Here is a 16,961-nt window from a genome sequence, read left to right as displayed (position 1 = left end):
GCGGAGGAGGAAGATAGAAGGTTGGAGAGGCGTCCTAAAGCAGAGATGGTATCAGGTATTTTCCTAGGATCTGTGCTGAGAGGAGTGGAGGAGGATCAGCAAGCTGCTGATGAAGACGTCTCTGTTCCAGCAGGAGAGAGCTGCCTCGCGTTCACTTAAATTAGAGCCTGCGCCGAACATTCACACATAAAACGTGAGGAAAAAATGTCTTTCATGTGTCCTAAAAGGTTCAACATTAAACATGTTACTATGCTAATGCAGTTGAAGCACATTTTCTTTTGATTATCACCGGTGATGTTTTCTTATATTTAAAAGGAAAACCAGTAGAAGAAGAAAACAAATCACCTCTGCCTGATGACCACATCCATTAATATGGTCATTAAAAAGAGACGGTGCGGATAATAATCATCCTTTCACTGAAATCTCTTATCGCATTGACTTCAACAATCTCCAGTTAAAAATAAACAAACCTGGGGCACTTCATACTGCTGGAAAATGTTTTAATGGGTTAATGCAGGCATTCTTGCAGACAACAACTTCATCTTTTTTGCTTCCAACCAAAAGTAGTTTCAACATCTCAACATGACGCTGAATGATGAGTAATATCATGTAAAAATGATGCTACTCTTTTAATTTACAAAATCCTCTGAAGTGTCTGTCACACCACACTACATACGAGACGGACTGAATAAACATGACAACCCCCCCATTCAAACACAGAATAACATTGCCAGTAGAAGTGATGCTCAGCATCCTACAAATATCCAAGCATGTTAGAGGAAATTTTTGCACATACTCAATTCATTTAATTCTGCACAAATATGTCAGATAATTGCAGAAAATAAATTGTTAAAAACAAAATTGGTACTTGGACACTTTCTTTGACAATAACATGACCATGCATTAGTCTCTCCACTTTTAGTTAACCACAATATATTGAGAATATATATTTGCAAGTTGGTGATACTAAAGGAAAAAAATTCTTAAAATTTAATCTATAACAGTTCACAGACGTATGATCTGTCATTCAAATGGGAGACTGAGTAAATACTTCCATATACTTCCAATGTTCTAATATATTAGGGCCAAGGTACAGACACTTTTCTGTCTTACATGAATCATTAGGTTTGACACTGGGTCTTCATAATGGCAGATTATTTTTCCCCACAAATACGCAATAGAACAGACTTTCTTGTACACTAGTCTTCTGAAGATGGTTCAACTGTCATTTACATAGAAATGGTGCCATCAATATGGGGCATACACATCTTTTAAAAAGTGTAAAGAACTGACCTTGCACTGAAAGTGTTCATGCTTTTTAATGTCTAGTCACAAAACGGGCTAAACATTACAAATATATATAATATTTCCCATTTAGTTAAACCTTTGTTACGTTCCTATAGAACTCCATATCAAAATGACTATTCATGGGAACTAGTGCAACCTGGAGGAGGCCTGGTCTTTGTGACAAGGCAGGCACAGAGTAAAATAGACAAAGTACTCTAGAGCAGCTCCAGAGCAATGGCAGATATATTAAGGCCATTTTTAAAATTACGGGAAAAAAACAGTAGCAGACAGCTTGACTTGCTACCCGGGTTGAACAGAATTCAGCTGGGGAAGCAAAGCAAGCAAGCAACATCGACTGAACAGATTTTTTCCCAATGCATTGATGTCAGTCGTCCACGTGCCAGCCTCCCCACATTCCTGGCCAGAAAGCTCCACTCTTCTTTATTCAAGTGTGTTCAGTTTTGGTGGAAATAAGAGTGGTACCCTCACTAGTCCTTCCTTTGTAAACCCATGCTTCACACCTCCAGTAAAGTCCTGGGGCACAGTCGGGCAGTCACGACTGTTTTAGACGCTTCCTGGGAAGACCAAAGGGTGGGCACTGTGCTGAAGCCAGGGCGCGAAAGGCCTCGGCTACCAAGTGAGGATGGGACTGGATCATTGACTTCCAGCCTGCAGTCTCCATTATATCTGTAGCATGACTGTAAGCACAGGCAAAATGAAGTTAACACTCAGACATAAGATTGTGCACATTAAAAATCAATAAGCATAAATGAGATTGTAATGACAAAACAAATAAAGAGGACTTTCACAGTGAAACTTGAAAAGGGTCATTAGTGCTTTATGTATGTGCATAGGTTGAAATTAATGCAGGATTATAACGTCTTCACATGTTGAATACAACAGAGACAGATTTAAGTTCAACATTTCAAAGTGTCCTTTAATAACATACTACATCATCTGAAAGAAAAACTTCCCGTAGTGACCACCTCCCTTCTTTTTAAAATTCTGCAAATATTCCATTTCAAGGGTTTATGCAGGTATGAGTCTATTAATAACATGGATACAAAGATATGGAGCTTCAAACTGAAAAGGCAAATAGCACTCTGTCTGCCTGGGCTAAAACAATGAATTCTAATGCATCTGGTTGGGGGAAGAGATAAGAGTGTGTTATTAATCTTGTGTCACATATATCAGCTAATTACATACTTGCTATTCCAGTTCTTTCCATCTTTACAGCCCAGCTGTCTCAGGACACTGCACCTATGGCAAGGAGATAAAAAGGTAAGCATTCAGGGCTGGTAAACAGAAATGGCAGCAGGAATTTATCACTGGAGGTTTTTTTTTTTTTTTGCAATACTTGCCTGTTGATAAAATCTATGGCTTGTGCTTTGAGCTGCTCGGCACTGTGCAAGTCTGCTAGGATGAGGGTGTCGGCCACATTCTCCACTGAAAGGCTGTTGCACAAGGCCTCTTCACACATGACCTTTAAACGTTCCAAAGCGTACTGGGGTGGCGGCGGGACACACACACGCGCGCGCGCACGCACATACACAGACACAAAGAAAGCAGCAGTTACATCCTGGATTCAATGAGGATGCTCATGGTTTGAGGTTTTGTTTCAACTACTATGAGAACAAATAAAAGCTACTCATATAACATGTACTGCAATTATAAAAAAACTGAATCACACAATTTCACCACATGCTGCGCATTTATCAATTTAACAATGATTGGGGTGATTGTTAAGGGGGAATTAAAGTTGTTGCTCAATATTCTGGTTCACTACTCAGATAAAACACATTCATCAAATCCATGATCAGCACGATGTTCATAGCACACTTACCATTAAAGAGGGGAAATATTTCTTTATCAACTATTAAAATGTACCGATTATAAATGCAGCCTAACATGAGCTGCACATCCACTGGCAATATGATATCACATTTTAAAAAAACGATCTGAACAGCAACATTTCATATCCACGTCCTCTTGGAATTTATCAAGTTTTGCTCATGTGTTGCACTGAACTGTCTTATGTCAAAGTTATTTTAGAACAACATGATAAGTTAAGTGAAGTTTTTCTTAAGTCATAAAATATGTTTCCATACCAATAAACAATATATTTCCAATATTCCACACGCCTGCATAGAGGAGAAACTAACTACATCCTCAATCTGTTAACAAGAATTAGCTCTTATCTCACAGTCCCCACAGAAGTTGATTATAAGCATCAAAAACATACAGCAGTATATGTACTGAATTATATGATACAGGTGTTTCATATTATTTTATGTCCTGCACAAATTCCTTCTAAAAATGGGGAATGAAATAGACATATATTTCTCTATAGTTTATCAGTTATGAAATGATGTCACATTAGCTGTAGGCTAACAGAGCGACAGCAAGCAACATGACCCTCCCTGACTATATCATATCTCAGCTTGACGGTTTCAGTGATTAAGTGGCCTGATGTTAATACTGACTTGGCATAATACTTCATGATGATACACAAGTCTGAAACTGCCATAAAATAAAAAAAGGTGATACATAACTGAATGTGCAAAAAATTCAAACTATCATATCAATTATTTTGATAAGAGCCGATGGGTCCAAGTGTTGTACCCTGATATTATCAGCCAACACAAAGAAACATTGGTTTCAATAGTTTGTTACCAAATACTTTAAACACAGTGACATGCTGTCTGACCACAGCTGAGATCAAAAGCGTTTATACCTGATCTGAGCAGCCACACTCAAAAGGTAGAGAGAAAAACCATCTGTCATAAACCGGGGGGAAATATTTATTGTTTAAATATGGAATAACAGCGCACATTTTCAAACAGTCTCTCCTAGAAGACATTGATAGTGTTACACTTGATTGCCCACATAAAAAGTGCCACAAATGAAAAAGGAGAGCTAGAGAGAAGTGCACAATCCTTGTACTTTTCTCACCGCGGGGTGAAAGTGTACGCCAAATATCAGACTGTTGGTTTTCGAATAGTTACAGAAATGGTCGGACAGAAACTCCATAACACGATGTTGGAGTATACAAACCATCTCAAGTCTAACTAAACACAGGATTTGTCAGGTAAGATTTTTGGCCTAACAAAGCAAGAAATAATGGAAACTGTTTCTAAAGATACGTGGGAGGTAGATGTTTACAAAAGTATGAACAGAATTTCTTGGGTACTTACTTTATCTGCAGCTGCCAGCAAATTGTCTGCCATCTTCTCCAGGTTTGGGGCCTTTCCTGTATAGATGAAGCCCATCATTTCCTTAAAAACATCTGGGTCCACGTCACTGATGTCAACACGGTTCTGCAAAAAAAGACAAAAGGTTACTTGACTACCACTGAGTTCGGATGATCACCATTAAAAACACAACGAAAGATTTGTGTGGCATTGTACCATTGTGGTCATTAATGAACTAATGAGAATAATACAACATAACCTGTGACAAAAACTATATAAAATGACCAGTTATTCTTACCTTTTTACTTTCTTCCATTTCATGTTCAAACATAGCATTAAAGACTGGTGACCTCGCTGTCAAAGAAATAATTGGACACTGATAAATATAACCAGTCAACATCATATTAAGCATGTTAGCAAACCAAAACAATAATGTTTATCAAGACCTACCAACATTGTGTCATGTGACAATGAAAGGAGCCACAATAAAACAGTATATAACAGCTGTCTGACAGAAAAAAGTGCACAAAACATGAAATATTACAAGTGAACTATTACAGCTCTAAAATGCTGCAAAATCTGTACAGCTGCCACTTTGTCAGCATTTCCCTGACCGCTGCAGTTGCCACCATGTCAAATGGAAACAAGCTGCAGAGGAGAGCCAGCCTCTCAATCTCCTGGATCCTACAATCATCTGGGTCAAGCAGGGCCAAGCAGGGGTAGTGGGGTGGATTAGTGCCCACTGCAGAACTAGGCTGTCACAAATCAAGCCTGAACACAGACCCTCTGTAGCCTTTTCAAGGTGCTTATGGCTCTCTACGAGAGGGCATTAAGAAGAAGCATAGACATGTCTTGTTGGAGCCAGTTTGTTTTTTTTTCTCCTGCTTGCTAAAGTGTTGGTGGCCAAGGACGGTCTTACCTGCAAGGATGGATTTGTGGGCTTTGAACTCCTGCCCTCCCACATAGAGGCTGCAGTCTGTGAAGCGGGAACACTCCCATAGGTTCCCCAGGTCATCGGACAGCTGGCACTCAGGTACCTTCAGCATGTTCATGTTGGACTGGCCCGAAATGTTAACAGAGTCCTGGACAACACTTACCTGTACATGAGAAACATCACAGGGAGAATCACACACTGAAGGAGACTAATCAAGGCTAGGCATACTAACAAATTCAGTTACAGCATCAGAGAAAAATCTATTTTTAAAGTGTATTTTCAAGGAATCTACAGTGGGAGGTACTCGTTTGCAAAAACACAACCAGTTGAGATCAAAATTAATTCACTTTGCTGAAACACCTAATTGATGAGAAAAGGCATTTGTCTTTAATTCAGATGTCATTTATTTTTCAGTGTCAGTTTCCCTGAAATTGCTGAATCTTTCTGGAACTGCTCTTTTGCACACTGTCCAGTCCTGGCAGTATTTGGCCAATTGAATTTACATCAAAATTCATTGAAACTTAATTTAACTTGTCCCTTGAGAGAGCAATTTAGGAGACGCTTATTCTTCTTGACACACTGAATTCAATTATTTCCAGAACAAGTGTCATTGTAAATGATGGGAAAAGAGGAAACATTTCACTTCCTCAGATTTAAATGTAATTTAAAGCAAATGCCATCACTGTGTTTGTAGTTAAATGGCACTACAGCTTATACTCAGGTGTAAATGCGCAATGACAAGAATTAAGAGACTTTAGCCTTGATTCACTTAAGGTAATACTAGGAGTATAAAAGCTTCAATACCACAATGATCTGCTCTTGATGGCAAAGACTCAATGATTTGTATGCCGCATTCAACAGCAGCTCAGCAACATGACACTGGTACACAAAGGAAAATGAGGCTAACAGAAGCTGAACAGACACATTTGGCATTATGATGTTTGCCATTCCAGACTCATGTTTACTCAGCCAGTCAGCAAAGACAACAAATAATGCTACAAGCTGTGTCTGACGATACAGCATCTTTATGTCTGTTATGTAAATGATGTAAATCACATTTCATCCCATAAATTATACACAATGACTTCTTTTTTTTTTTTTTTAGCTAAAAACGTATCCTCGATACTGTAGTCAGTTTACTAATGATTGATCTCCAAACTCCAAATCCTTTCTATTTCACTGAACATGAAACAGGCATATTTACAGGATGGAAAGTGTCCCCCCAAAAAAAAAAAAAAAAAAAAAAGAAAGGAGACAGAATTGAGAGATTGCTGTTTTCTGTGGACTGATGAGGGAGCAATGTGTGCCAGCCCAAATCAACGACCTTCCAAAATGAGCGACTGATTCAATGGGCAAAAAAGAGAAAAAACATAATCTTCCCCCATTAGAATGTCAGTAAGGCACTTTTGTAAAGTTCCACCTTCATCGCAGGTAAGGGTGAGTGAAGTGTGGCTCTGTGTAAACAGGAAAGCAACAGTATAATAATTACCTCACAGAACAGGGTGAGCTTGTCATCTGGTAAGAGTCCATTGGCTTCATCGAGGAGGAAATCTCTCCTTATAAATTTTTTGAAGCCCCAATCTTTACCTTGGACAAATCTATATGCTCTTTGGCTTTCTGTAAAAACAAGAAAATAATGCAAAGTGCTGTTATTGCCTTTGAAAATAAACAGTAGTGGTGCTATATGTTTCTGTTTGCTTGTACTCACCCATCGCTTTTGTCTCTTCTCTTTTAGCATTCAACAAAGAAAACTTGAACTTTGCCCGGACTTCACTTTTTGGACAACTAACAAGTAGTAAATACAATGACAGATAGTCTTTGCTTTCATCATCAAGTCCTTTTGGATTGACTCGCAGACACCTGGGAAGTAAACAAATGCCACTGCACATTAGTAATCTTCCAAACTAGAGAAGACAGTCATAAGTGCTTTTATCACTTTTGTCAAAACAACACTCTGACGAGGCTTCAGAGATGATTTTCTCTTGTTTTGAAAAACTGTAATTATCACTTTTGTGCTCTCATACTAAAACAAAAATATTCATACTTCTCAGAATACATTGATATTTGTGTTAGGGAAAGTTCAAGAAAAGAAACTGGATGTAACAAAATGCTCATTAGAGATAAATTCAAAAATGCATTCAAGTATGGATGCGAAATTCCAAAACTCTGAAGGCCTACATTCATTCACAAGTTATCAATGATTTTCACAGAAACAGAAGCCCTGCAAATAAATGAATGTCAGAGAGAAGTTTAATCTGAGTACTAACCATTTCATTTTGTCATTAGGACCAGAGGAGAATGTTGAGCTCTTCAACACCTCACCCATTTCTTCTCTGCAAAAACTAAAGTTGTTTATGGTCCACATGTAGGAAAACTTCACAACTTTGACCTTGGAACCAGAAGAAGAAACATTCAGAACCATCAAAACAAAGATCTATTTTTTTGTTGTTTTCATTTTCAAATACAGTGATAACATTTTACTTTGTGACGACACAGTTTACAAAGTCTGGTCTGAAAATGTATTAAGACAGGATGGACAGTTTACCTCTCAAAATTATGAAAAAAGATTCAGTTGGAATTTTTACTGTTAAAGCAGGTCTGATTTTGGGTCTGAAACTTAAGCCCCTACTTATGTCACAGTAGGAAGAGCCTAGGTGCAAATAATAAAACTAATGGCTGAATTCCATTTAGCCGTTTCAGGGTCCTTGTGTCATTCATACTGGCTCACTGTCACAATGTCATGACTTGCTGGGACAGTTGGATAGAAAAGAGCCAGTTAATATTATCAGTAGCACCTGTTCATGTCAAACGGTCTGCTGTGAAAAGGCATTCTAACAAAAGAGGGAGAAATAAAGGTAGGACTATGAGTTGGCAAGGAAATACCAGTGCTCTGGGTTTTCCCTAAACTGTGACGTGGTTTGAAACTATTCACCAAGCTACACCAAAATCTAATCGGCATCTCAAACCTGATCTGTCACTTCTGTGTACATAACATGACACAATTAGTTCCATTATGCCCATACCTGTGTGTAACACCAGCTCTCTGCCACAGGTCCACTTGACATCTCCCCAGGAGGAGGAGGGGTGGGAACCCGTGACATCACCGGCTTCGGAGTACCACTCACTCACGTCCTTAAAGCACTACTTGTTCCAAGACAGTAAGTAAATATCATTATTTTTGCACAAAATTAAGAGCATACATGTCAGTTATTAAATAAATTTACTTTTTTAACCAATGATTTAATGTGCCTGGACAGAATAAACCTAGCAAATAAATTCTCAAGATGGCAAAATGGCAGGAAATGGAATCAGCTTGTATTCTGAATATGATGCACGAAAAGGAGTATGCACTCTCACTGCAAAGAAACAATGTGAATTCAGTGCAGTTCAGTGCACAAGTGTAGTGATAAGTGATGCAAATGTATCCATAGTACACAGAAAATTGTGTGGTCTGTGCTAAAATCAGTACCTACTGAAGTGTAAAATGCATTACTGACACAGCTTCAGTAAATCTGCAGTCCCTGTCTGTGGCCACATAAATGCACATCCTCACAGCTATTCCCCCACATCATCAGAGGTAAATAAATGTGAAACAAGGAAATGAGCAAAAAAAAGACATCCAATCAAATGACAATGCTGACATACTGCATACAAAGCATGTTTGGGCAGTTGGCATAAAAAAAAAAAAAGCCAACAAGAAAACCAACAGTGGAGAACTGCATCCAATGTTAATGTCCTTGAAGGTAAAAAAAATGTCATTAATTTCATCACCCCCCCCCCTTCATACTAGGGGAGTTGCAGATATATCTTGCAAATCAATTTCAAATCAATCAATATTCTATTACACTTGAAACTATTGAAAGGTGAAGCAAAAACTGATGTGTTATTTACAACTGAGGAAAAATACTAAATTAACAGTTTCAACAATTATTTAAAAAAATTCCTGGAACTTAACACAGAACAAATACTTGACTACAGCACAATATAAAATCATCTCCTTCATTTATTGTACTGTAAAGCTTTTTGCCATAATTCTGGCCGACTAGTAATGATCCATTTTCCATGAGGGAGAAATATATAACATAATATACAACATAATATTGCAGATACATTATACATATACAACAGACAAAACGACTTCAAATTAAGTGACATTAAGGGACCATAATGATGGTGGCATAAAAGAATGAAAATAAACATAGTACAAATTCGGACTGTTGTCAATTACAGCGATGCAGCTAAATGTATGTATGCTCTGTGCAGCTTAAACTCATCATGCCAGATGGGGCAGTCTGCTAATCACAAATTAACTGTGACACCGGGGAGACATTCTGTTACACTTTGCCTTTAGTTGCCACTTGTGTAATCATGTGCATAGATTTTCGCATAACTCGAGTATAGCCTCAATGAGAATTGAGTATTAGTCTCTGATTCATTTTGTAAATAAACAAAAGAAGAATGACACATATGGATTGTTATCTGAACAATTTACCTCTGGATAATTTAACTGGAAACATGCAGTGGAAAAATAACTTCTCATGTCATGCTCTTGACTCAGTGGTGAGGAGAAGTGGGAAGTTACTAAACAGCATTGTTAACTAACAACTGGCCAGCAAGACCGTCCAGATAATGCTGATAAAGCAAACATAGCATGTTTTTTAGTCATACAACAGCTATCTTTCATGCCCAAATATGAAATGCACATGTTCGGTAAAGCATTTAAAAGTGTTTTACATTCCCTCCTCACCTGAAACTATGGGGAATGTCTGCACATTTCATTTCACCTTTCCTACAAAGTGAACTTCAAGTCAAAGCCTCTATAACCCTATCATCCCTCTGATCAAGCCATCTCAGAGTAAGGGTATTTCCTGTTACTCTTAAAAGATATAAACTTGGTCCAGAATGTTGAATATTTTTTGAAAACTGGCAAATGAGAACAGAGGTGAAAACCTACAAATAACACAACAGTATCCTTCCTTTAAAAACATACTGTACACAAACTTTAACATATTGTACACAAATACACTGCTTGATGCAAGAATTACAAACAACAGAGATGTCTCAATGGCAAGATGACATGAAGACATCAAAGCCAAGAGAAAGGATGACACTGCTGAAACTACTGTTCTTCTACCAGCTCTCTCCCCAGAAGTTCACTTTCCTGTGAGTGTCTGACAATGTGATTTACAATATACATCACAGAATGCCTGCTTCTCTGAGTAAAACTGAACTGTGCACACGCATGCACGCACACACACACACACATCTAACATGACTGGTTGTTTCTGTGTATATATTCTCTATGCCACACGTCTAGCTTTTTCCTTTGCTTACATTGAAATTTTCTTTCATTTATCATTTGTTTTTTTTAATGTTATATTCAAGGCTAAACATATTTAGAATGTGAGACAATGTGCACTTATGACCAAGCAAGCAGGGACTACAAAATGATATCTGGTGTTTCTGCTAATATGTTTTACACTTAAAACCCCCCATCCATGATTAAAGACTTTGAAGTCACATGAAGTATTATTGATGCAGTAGAGAAATATTGGGCTAACAGGCCTTAAATTCAACAACTGTTTGTACAGTACACTGCTGCAGCCTTCAGATATAATGGTTATATGTGAAATGCATGCATGGATCATGTAACATAAGCAATGAAATTAAAACGTTCTCATCACCTCTTGATTGGTTGAAATGTACAATGAAGGAGTTTTTCTAAGTTATCACTGGATCCTTCATGGCCCCATCTCCATGTACCACTCTAGAGATAAAGAAACCAAGATTAGACCTTGAAAATCAAGATGAAGTGCTATTACGTTACTGAAGCATCTGGCATTAAAGTCTCACTTCTCACAATAAACCAGAACTGTCACATCTACCAAGGGATATCAATCATCCAAGTGACACCACTAGAGAGCTTTCAAACCATTCAAGAATGCCACGTTATTAAAAAAAATAAGGTGATCAGAGACCAGATCGTTAGCTCACACAGGCAGTGTAGGCTTTGCATACTTGGCCATGTTCAATATCAAATCATTTTTTTATGCTTTAACGTAAAGACATGCCTATAACTGATTGCTCGGCCCATAAACCAGTCAGTTAAATTAGCTAACTCAAGACTCACCGGCAACTTTGTTTGGCTAACACGTTAGCTGGGTCGTGCCACCTCGCCTTAACTACAACAGAAGTGATGCTATCTGGAAAGGCATCTAGCTAGTTTGCATTAGTTGAAAGTTAAATGGTCGTAACCAAATTGAGCTACACAGCTTACTCCAGCCTAACATTGTATGCAATACGAGATGTAAGCAGATGTGACTACGCTTAATACAAAAAATCGAAATCAGCAGAAAGCAACAGCTCAATGTTAGCGTAACATCAGCTAAAGTGTCAACACTAATTCCCAAACCATCAATATCGCTTCACAATATCTCCTCTTTTAAACGCTTATGATGGTTAGCCAAGAATGGCGTCAATAATCCAAAAGGAGAACAATTAGATTTCTCGAATCTGTCAATTATGTGTGCAATACGTATTTAGCTAACCCAAGCTAACATGAATGTTCTCATTAGCAAGATTAATGTTAACTTCACTTTAGCCTTGGACCGCAAATGTTGCTAACACTGATCAGCTAGCTTGTTAACAATACATCCGTCCACATACAACCAGCCGGACTTACGTTAGTTAGTCCTCTGTTGCAACATAAAGTAGCTAACGACACCTCAACTTAAACTGTTAATGTCCCGTATAGACCCCGCATTACACAGTGTAAAACAAAGGGCCTTCACTGATTCCTGTGGCAGGATGCTAACTAACCAAGCTAACGTTAACCCTCACGTTTTGGTACAGTCTGCTGGTGGGAAAACAACGGCGGCTAAATAGCAGCTAGCCAAAGCTAATCTCTGCACTGATCCTCACAAAAAGTTTAAAAAGACATGGTGACGGCGTACCTTTCAATTTCATACTTCCGTATATATCGGATAACGCATATAGCTTTGTGTCACACTCGCTCCTTTCACCCTCGGTTACTTTAAACTCTTTTTCACTCAGTCTCTTCACAAGGCTTCTTTGTCTAATTTATATCTGTGCTAGCTTACATCTGTCTAGCTGGCTGGTATCTTAACAGGCTAGAAAATATATCTGTGGCGCATGCGCGCAATTTGGATAACATCCTGGTCCATCTCATTTTTTCAGCAGATCCAGACAACTACTTCTATTATTACTGCTACTACCACTGTAGTAATAATAATAATAATAATAATAATAATGATAATAATGATAATAATGATAATAATAATAATAATAATAATAATAATAATAATAATAATAATAATAATAATAATAACAATAATAATAATAATAATAATGGAAGGTAATTGGGTGCATTAAATCAATAGCACTTGTTTCTATTCAGCCAAACTTTGTATTTAAAAAATACTGGTACATTGCTATTTTAAAGAAGCAAAAAAATACATGCAGTATTTTGACCTAGTTCCACATAAACCTTAAAATCAGTAAATTTGAAAGGGACCAGTCTCTGGATTAAATGCTTTTATTTTGATATTTGAGTGCAGTTACCTGCTTACCTCTACACTTCTAAAAAGAATATATGAAATGATAGACTGTTATATTTTGGTATTTTCCATCACTCAGTCAGATGTAGTGTATGTGGATGTCCTTCTTTTTCACTCCTCTGTGTAAATAAATAGATGATAAGGCTGAATTTTTACAAAAACAAAACAAAACACAAACTATAAATGTAGGCCTATTCATTCACATTGCACTTGAGGGTCCTCATATGGAATGGAATGCAAACAATTCATATGTTGAGAGTAGGTGTGCTCATCATCTGCCTATTATATGCCTATAATTGCCCATCTTCATAGGCTACAGACATAGAAAAAATAAGTAAAGAAAGGAGTCTTGAAAGATAAAACCCCCAAATGCAGCTCATTCTCAGCCACTGTCTATTCTGTCTGCCTCTGATGTTTCTCGTCTAGCAAACACAAAGCAGCTCGGGGTAAGTCATTCTCTGAAACAATACGCCATAAAGACTCCCTGTAGGCCGGTGATAACTAATTCCCTTTCAGATGGATGGACATTGTTCTGTACTATGAGCGATAAATGGCTCCTCAGAACCAATCAGTCCACATTCATGGACAAAGTATGGTACAGTCGTTTGGATTTTTGCACTTCAGAGTGATGACAAACACCAAAACACCTAAGTAAGCCAGTTTTGGTTTGGTAAAATATACTGTAAACACAGCAGCAAAATGTCACATTTTGATACTGGGGCCCACATCAAATGTCTTTAATACCATAGTGATGATACAGTGACCCATCTTGAAGTAGAAGGGATGGATGATAAGATCACAGTTGAAGAGATAAAGGCATACTTATCAGGAATTTAAATCAGTTTAATTTAAGGGCAGGGAGACAGGCTTTGCTGAATGTGTCCACAGACAACACAGTCATGCAATTCAAGAAAGGGATGGCTCGGGAATGATCATCTAATTGTATTTATTTTGTATTTAATTTTCTAGCACTGAATTAGTGTGCATGCAGCACAATGTGTACATATGGACACCTTTTAATACAAATTCAAAGCTTTTTTCAGGTTCACTTCAGTTTGATTGTCGTGTTTCTATTCTTAGTGCATGTTTGGCTTCAGAATGATTGGCAGTGAATACCTGTTCTGTGTCTTTGTCCTATCTGATATGTTCCTCAAGTATGAATAGCCTTCTGCATGAATATCTCCTTAAACAATGGCTGTGACAGTCCTCCACCTCCAATGTACAATACTGTTCTAATTAAGAAGATCTCAAGCTACCACCAATATTATTCCTGGCAGGTATTCAATGCCCGCAGTGATGAAGACTGATAGAAACAGAACTTATGAGCAGGAAGAATAAAAAAAAATACAGTGACAAGATGAGCCCCAGTGACCTTATCAGAACATGGTCATGTCGAGAGAAAAATGGAGTCTGACATCGGTCACACTCTTTTTTTTCTCAGTGACTTGGAAATCAAGTCATCATACTGAACAAAGGAGATGATAGAGCCCAGAGATTCCAGTTTCATCTAATTTGATTAAATCTAAGGAATGAAATACATGGTAATATCCAAATGTTGAGAAGATGGAAAATAGCCATTAGTTGATCAGCTTATCAGCAGTCCTGAAAAAGAATCTTTATTAACAATAGCTTCCTATTGTGAAAGATGAATATATCTTTTCTTCTTCTTTTCTTCTGAGATAGTAAATTAGTATTTTGTGAAGTGCTGGCATTTAAGTTTTAGTAGTATGTGTTTACTTGCCTTGTCTACTTCTACACATATGTACTCAGTGCACCTTTCAGAAAATGAAATGTATCCTTTTGGTTTCTTCTGTGATTATTTCACTGGATAATGGTTGAATTTTGGTACAAAATTGCATTTTTTGATGTTAGACTCTTAGGGACTGACAGCAAAATGTGAGTTACTAGTAGTAATGTGATTACTGGGATTACTATTATTATTATTATCTATGTGTTATCTATGAAAATAAGAATGAACACACCACCAAACATCAAAATAAGCTCTGAATGTTTTAGCTGTGGATTTTTTTATTTGAATACGGCCGAGTAGCATGATGAATCTAATCCCATTTTAATGAAATGCCAATAATTCTGTAGGCTGTCATTAACTTTGTCTACCGAATCACCTTGAATCTCCTTCCCAAACTAATCACAGTGATTGTCAGAAAATGTATGGAATATTTCATGAAAAATATGCAAAGTGGAAAATTAGTATCTCCCTCTGCTAAGAACATAAATTTAGTCTCTGTAACATCCAAGGTGTCCTTTACCTCCTGTATCAGAATTTGATGTAGTTCACACTTGTTTTGAAATATGCACACCTCTCATGTACATTCTGGCCTGTGTTAATGAAACTGAAACACGTGACATATTCATCTTTATCAGTTTGTGCGAAACATAAGCAGCTGGGGGAAGTTGTTGTAAGGTTCAGCTGGCAAGAAAAAAGAAGAAAAAATCATGTTGCTTCATGGAAGCCCACTCTCTACTATTATCTTCAAACTGAGGTTATGTACAACAAAGTACAGTTGCAGTGGCAGCTCAAGTCCAGCAGAATTTCTGTGGACTATGAATTTCACAGATGGGCTGCTAGTCTAGAGTTGAAGTGCTCATAATCCACGGACAGATTTCTGAATAACCTTATAATACATAATGAGCTTGATCCAGTGGAATCCATTTTTCCCTCATCAACTGCACATACAGCTCTTCAATTACAGTATCAATTGTGTTAAATGTGCAGTGCAGTGTCACACAGAGGACTATAGTTATGCACTGGATATTCATATCTTCACCTTTTTGAAAAGCATTGATAATCCAAAAATTCAGACACAAAAAGTTAAGGTTTCTAAATAAACGTCCAATTCCAGTGTCTGACAGGAGGTATAAAAAAAATGTATTCAGTCATCTATGAATGTCTGTGTTTGAATTTTGAACACAATACCAATCTAAGGACAGATATTTAAAATGTGCAGCTCCATTGAGCCTGGGCACTGAGCCAGGAGTCCTATACTTAGATATAATCACTGAAAGGAGTTTTAAAAAACGTTTTCCCCCTTATGTGCTTGACTCCCTAAAATGACAAGAAATTTTGCTTCCTTCAGGGAGCTGGTCAGATTCAGATAACTGAGCTGTTCAGTAGACAGTTATACCTATAACACGATTTCCTACAGTCTCATGTATTATACTTTGTAAAATAAAACAAGTAATAGACCCCAAAAACTGTTTTTAGCATGTATAATTACATTGTAATGTTACTTTCTGTCTGCCCCTTAATTATACCCTGTGAGTGAGTCTGACATGGCCAAAAAAACAACACCTATTTAAAAATATGTCAATTCAGAACTACATTTGTGTGATGAGCCAGAGTTACAACACCAGAGTTTAACACCAGAGTTGGCAGAAAATTAACTGTGAGTAAACTGCAAGAGGGTGTGAGTGTAATGAAACTCCAAACAAGATTAAATTACACTTGTTTCCATTTTCGTTCTTCTTCATTAAGTGGTTTCCTTGTTTTCCTTCCCAACAATCTTTGAGCCTTTTCAGGATTTTGACAGGGCTGATTATACAGCATGAAGCAGATGCTCTGTTGCCAAGATGTCCATTGACAATTATTGCTATTCTTCATAGCTCATTTCCCATGGAGCAGTGAGAGAAATTGCACACTGGCTCCATGTTATTAATAGTGCCGCTTGGTATGGAAATGAGACACTAATTTATCCAAAACGCACATTTTTTTTCTGGTTTGATTATCAAATGAACTATGACATTCTTGAGAAATTGAATCACAGTTATTAGTTTTAAGATGAACACATTTCAACCACATTCTTTTCATATTTCACTTGATTAAAGAGAACAAACCTAATGTGATCATTTGTCCATGATTCTTTGTATATTTGACAGTCCGATCTTGTATTGAACCAGTTGTGCATGTTTGTTTGTGAATGTTGCTCAAATGGCAGACTACAACTACATCTG

At 37.4% G+C, this 16,961-nt stretch overlaps 1 protein-coding gene across 2 annotated transcripts; it reads right to left on the bottom strand.

The window, feature by feature from the left end:
* Positions 1–483: 483 nt before the first annotated feature.
* On the bottom strand, positions 484–12,537 carry spopla (speckle type BTB/POZ protein like a). 2 transcript variants are annotated; one of them, XM_056389946.1, is made up of 12 exons: positions 12,366–12,537; positions 11,097–11,179; positions 8,436–8,556; positions 7,680–7,801; positions 7,121–7,272; positions 6,902–7,029; positions 5,398–5,575; positions 4,777–4,832; positions 4,482–4,604; positions 2,649–2,791; positions 2,494–2,547; positions 484–1,985 (listed from the first exon to the last, which is right to left on the bottom strand). In XM_056389946.1, exons 3-12 carry the CDS (start codon positions 8,511–8,513, stop codon positions 1,841–1,843), a joined length of 1,179 nt encoding a protein of 392 aa, XP_056245921.1. In that variant the 5' UTR covers positions 8,514–8,556; positions 11,097–11,179; positions 12,366–12,537; the 3' UTR covers positions 484–1,840. The 2 variants fall into 2 exon arrangements, with proteins under 2 accessions (XP_056245921.1, XP_056245920.1); XM_056389945.1 differs by having other exon boundaries at positions 8,436–8,553.
* Positions 12,538–16,961: the final 4,424 nt, after the last annotated feature.

The sequence above is a fragment of the Seriola aureovittata genome, chromosome 11 (assembly GCF_021018895.1).
Source record: "Seriola aureovittata isolate HTS-2021-v1 ecotype China chromosome 11, ASM2101889v1, whole genome shotgun sequence".
Taxonomy (NCBI): Eukaryota; Metazoa; Chordata; class Actinopteri; order Carangiformes; family Carangidae; genus Seriola; species Seriola aureovittata.
Note: the sequence above shows the minus strand (reverse complement) of the source record. Positions and strands in the feature narration are given on the sequence as shown.